The following is a 1,980-nucleotide window of genomic DNA, read 5'->3' as shown; positions in this document are numbered from 1 at the left end:
ATGGGAAACAATGCAGGATCCAAGCATTTCCGAACGTATATTAGAACATATAATAATCTGTTTGATTTTACATCACTTGGTGTCAGTTATGATAAAGATTTAGCCAAGAGAAACCGTAGTATCTATACGTTCAGAGTTCAAGGACAGATGTATCATTTGATAGATGATTTGTATCCCAGAGAAAAAAGACTAAGAAATTTGCAACTATACTTTTATGATAATGCAAATGAGCTTGGAAATAGAATGGCCTGTTCAGACAAATTAAATGCATCAACATTGAAAGAATTGATGGACATACTAAAGGATAATCCGTACTCAATATTTCTACGATCCTTGGCAGACACTTGCAAAACTTTCATATAGCACTGAAAAGTGATGCTGGATTGGATCAACGTTTATATAATTTACCTACTACTGCTGAAATTGCAGCAATATGGGTTGATGAAAATGATGGTTCTCCTACTCATGCACCGCACCTTCAAATTTATACTCACAGTGACAGGACACAAAGAGTAAACTACTATTTTGGATGCTATGACCCTTTACAGTACCCGTTGTTATTTTCATATGGTCAAGGGGGGTGGCATTGTGGTATTAAAAAGTTCCCCAAAGCAAAATATATTCGTAGAAGTAGTACTCTGGTTGAATTTGAACAATTGCCGAATATAAAAAATTTCACATATGTTGATGGATATCTTGATATGGAAGCTCAAAATCTGCAAAAAGAAAAACACAAAAGAGATGCAGTTCCAGTTCGCGAATACTACTGTTACAAACTTCAGATGAGAAATGATGATGAAGATAAAATTTTGCATACAGGAAGATTACTCCAGCAGTATTCAGTTGATGAATATATAAAATTAGAGACACAAAGATTAGACTTTGTTTCATTCAATCAAGATTTATTCAGAATGGGTATACTGCAAGGACTTCTTGATATTCTAAGACTTGGTGAACGAGATGCTTCTAATGTTGGAAAACAAAATTTTTTGCCAAATTGTTTTATAGGAGGTCCTAGAGATATGCGTCAGCGTTATATGGATGCTATTGCATTAGTGCAACATTTCAGAAAACCTGATTTGTTTATAACTATGACATGTAGCCCATCTTGGACTGAAATAAAAGAACATCTGTGGTCAACTGACAAGGCACAAGATAGACCTGATTTGATTACTCGAGTGTTCAGGGCTAAAATAGAAGAACTGAAGACGGATATATTAAAACGAAATATCTTTGGAAAAGTTGTTTCTTTTATGTACAGTGTGGAGTTTCAGAAATGAGGTTTACCCCATGCTCATTTTCTTATTATACTAGGTAATTAGCACAAATTGTGATAGCGGATGCGCAGGATGATATTATTAGAGCAGAATTACCAGATGATAAGATAGAATCAGATTTGCGTAAGCTTGTCATTAAACATATGATGCACGGTCCTTGCGATAGTTTAGACCCAACAAATTCTTGTATGAAAAAAAGGGTTATTGCAAGTTCAAATATCCAAAAATATTTGTCGATCAGACAATAAAAGGAAACGATTCTTATCAAGTGTATAGAAGACGAAATACAGGGAAAGTTGTGAAAGTAAGAGAACAATATTTAGATAACTCCTAGGTTGTTCCGTACAATCCATATTTACTTGGGAAATTCAATTGTCATATAAATGTTGAAGTTTGCTCTGACATCAAAGTCATGAAATATCTCTACAAATACATTTATAAAGGACATGATAAGATTGCATTATGTGTACAAAATAATAATACAAACACAGAAATAGATGAGACAAAAGAATATCGATATGCTAGATGGGTATACCTCCAGAAGTTGTTTGGCGTTTCTTTGGTTTTCCAATAAGTGAAATGCGTTTATCGTCTTCAACTACATCTTGAAGGTCAACAATTTATTTCTTTTAAGAGCAATGTGGATATACATACAATTGTGAATAATCCGATCATTCAAAAAACAATGTTAACATAATTCTTC

The 1,980-nt window shown here is 33.6% G+C and overlaps 1 protein-coding gene across 1 annotated transcript; it reads left to right on the top strand.

Annotated features, from left to right (window-relative positions):
- On the top strand, nucleotides 1-1,280 carry LOC117275509 (uncharacterized). Its single transcript, XM_070191213.1, has 2 exons — nucleotides 1-250; nucleotides 364-1,280. The coding sequence occupies exons 1-2, from the start codon at nucleotides 1-3 to the stop codon at nucleotides 1,278-1,280; spliced, it is 1,167 nt and encodes a 388-aa protein (XP_070047314.1).
- The last annotated feature ends 700 nt before the right edge of the window (nucleotides 1,281-1,980 follow it).

The sequence above is a fragment of the Nicotiana tomentosiformis genome, chromosome 12, assembly GCF_000390325.3.
Source record: "Nicotiana tomentosiformis chromosome 12, ASM39032v3, whole genome shotgun sequence".
Classification (NCBI taxonomy): Eukaryota; Viridiplantae; Streptophyta; class Magnoliopsida; order Solanales; family Solanaceae; genus Nicotiana; species Nicotiana tomentosiformis.
Note: the sequence above shows the minus strand (reverse complement) of the source record. Positions and strands in the feature narration are given on the sequence as shown.

Excerpts from the sequence above, each read along its gene's own strand:
- LOC117275509 (XM_070191213.1), top strand. The coding sequence starts at position 1 with ATGGGAAACAATGCAGGATCCAAGCATTTCCGAACGTATATTAGAACA. Across the intron at positions 251-363 it reads GCTTGGAAATAGAATGGCCT|CACTGAAAAGTGATGCTGGA; the intron begins GTTCAGACAAAT and ends ACTTTCATATAG.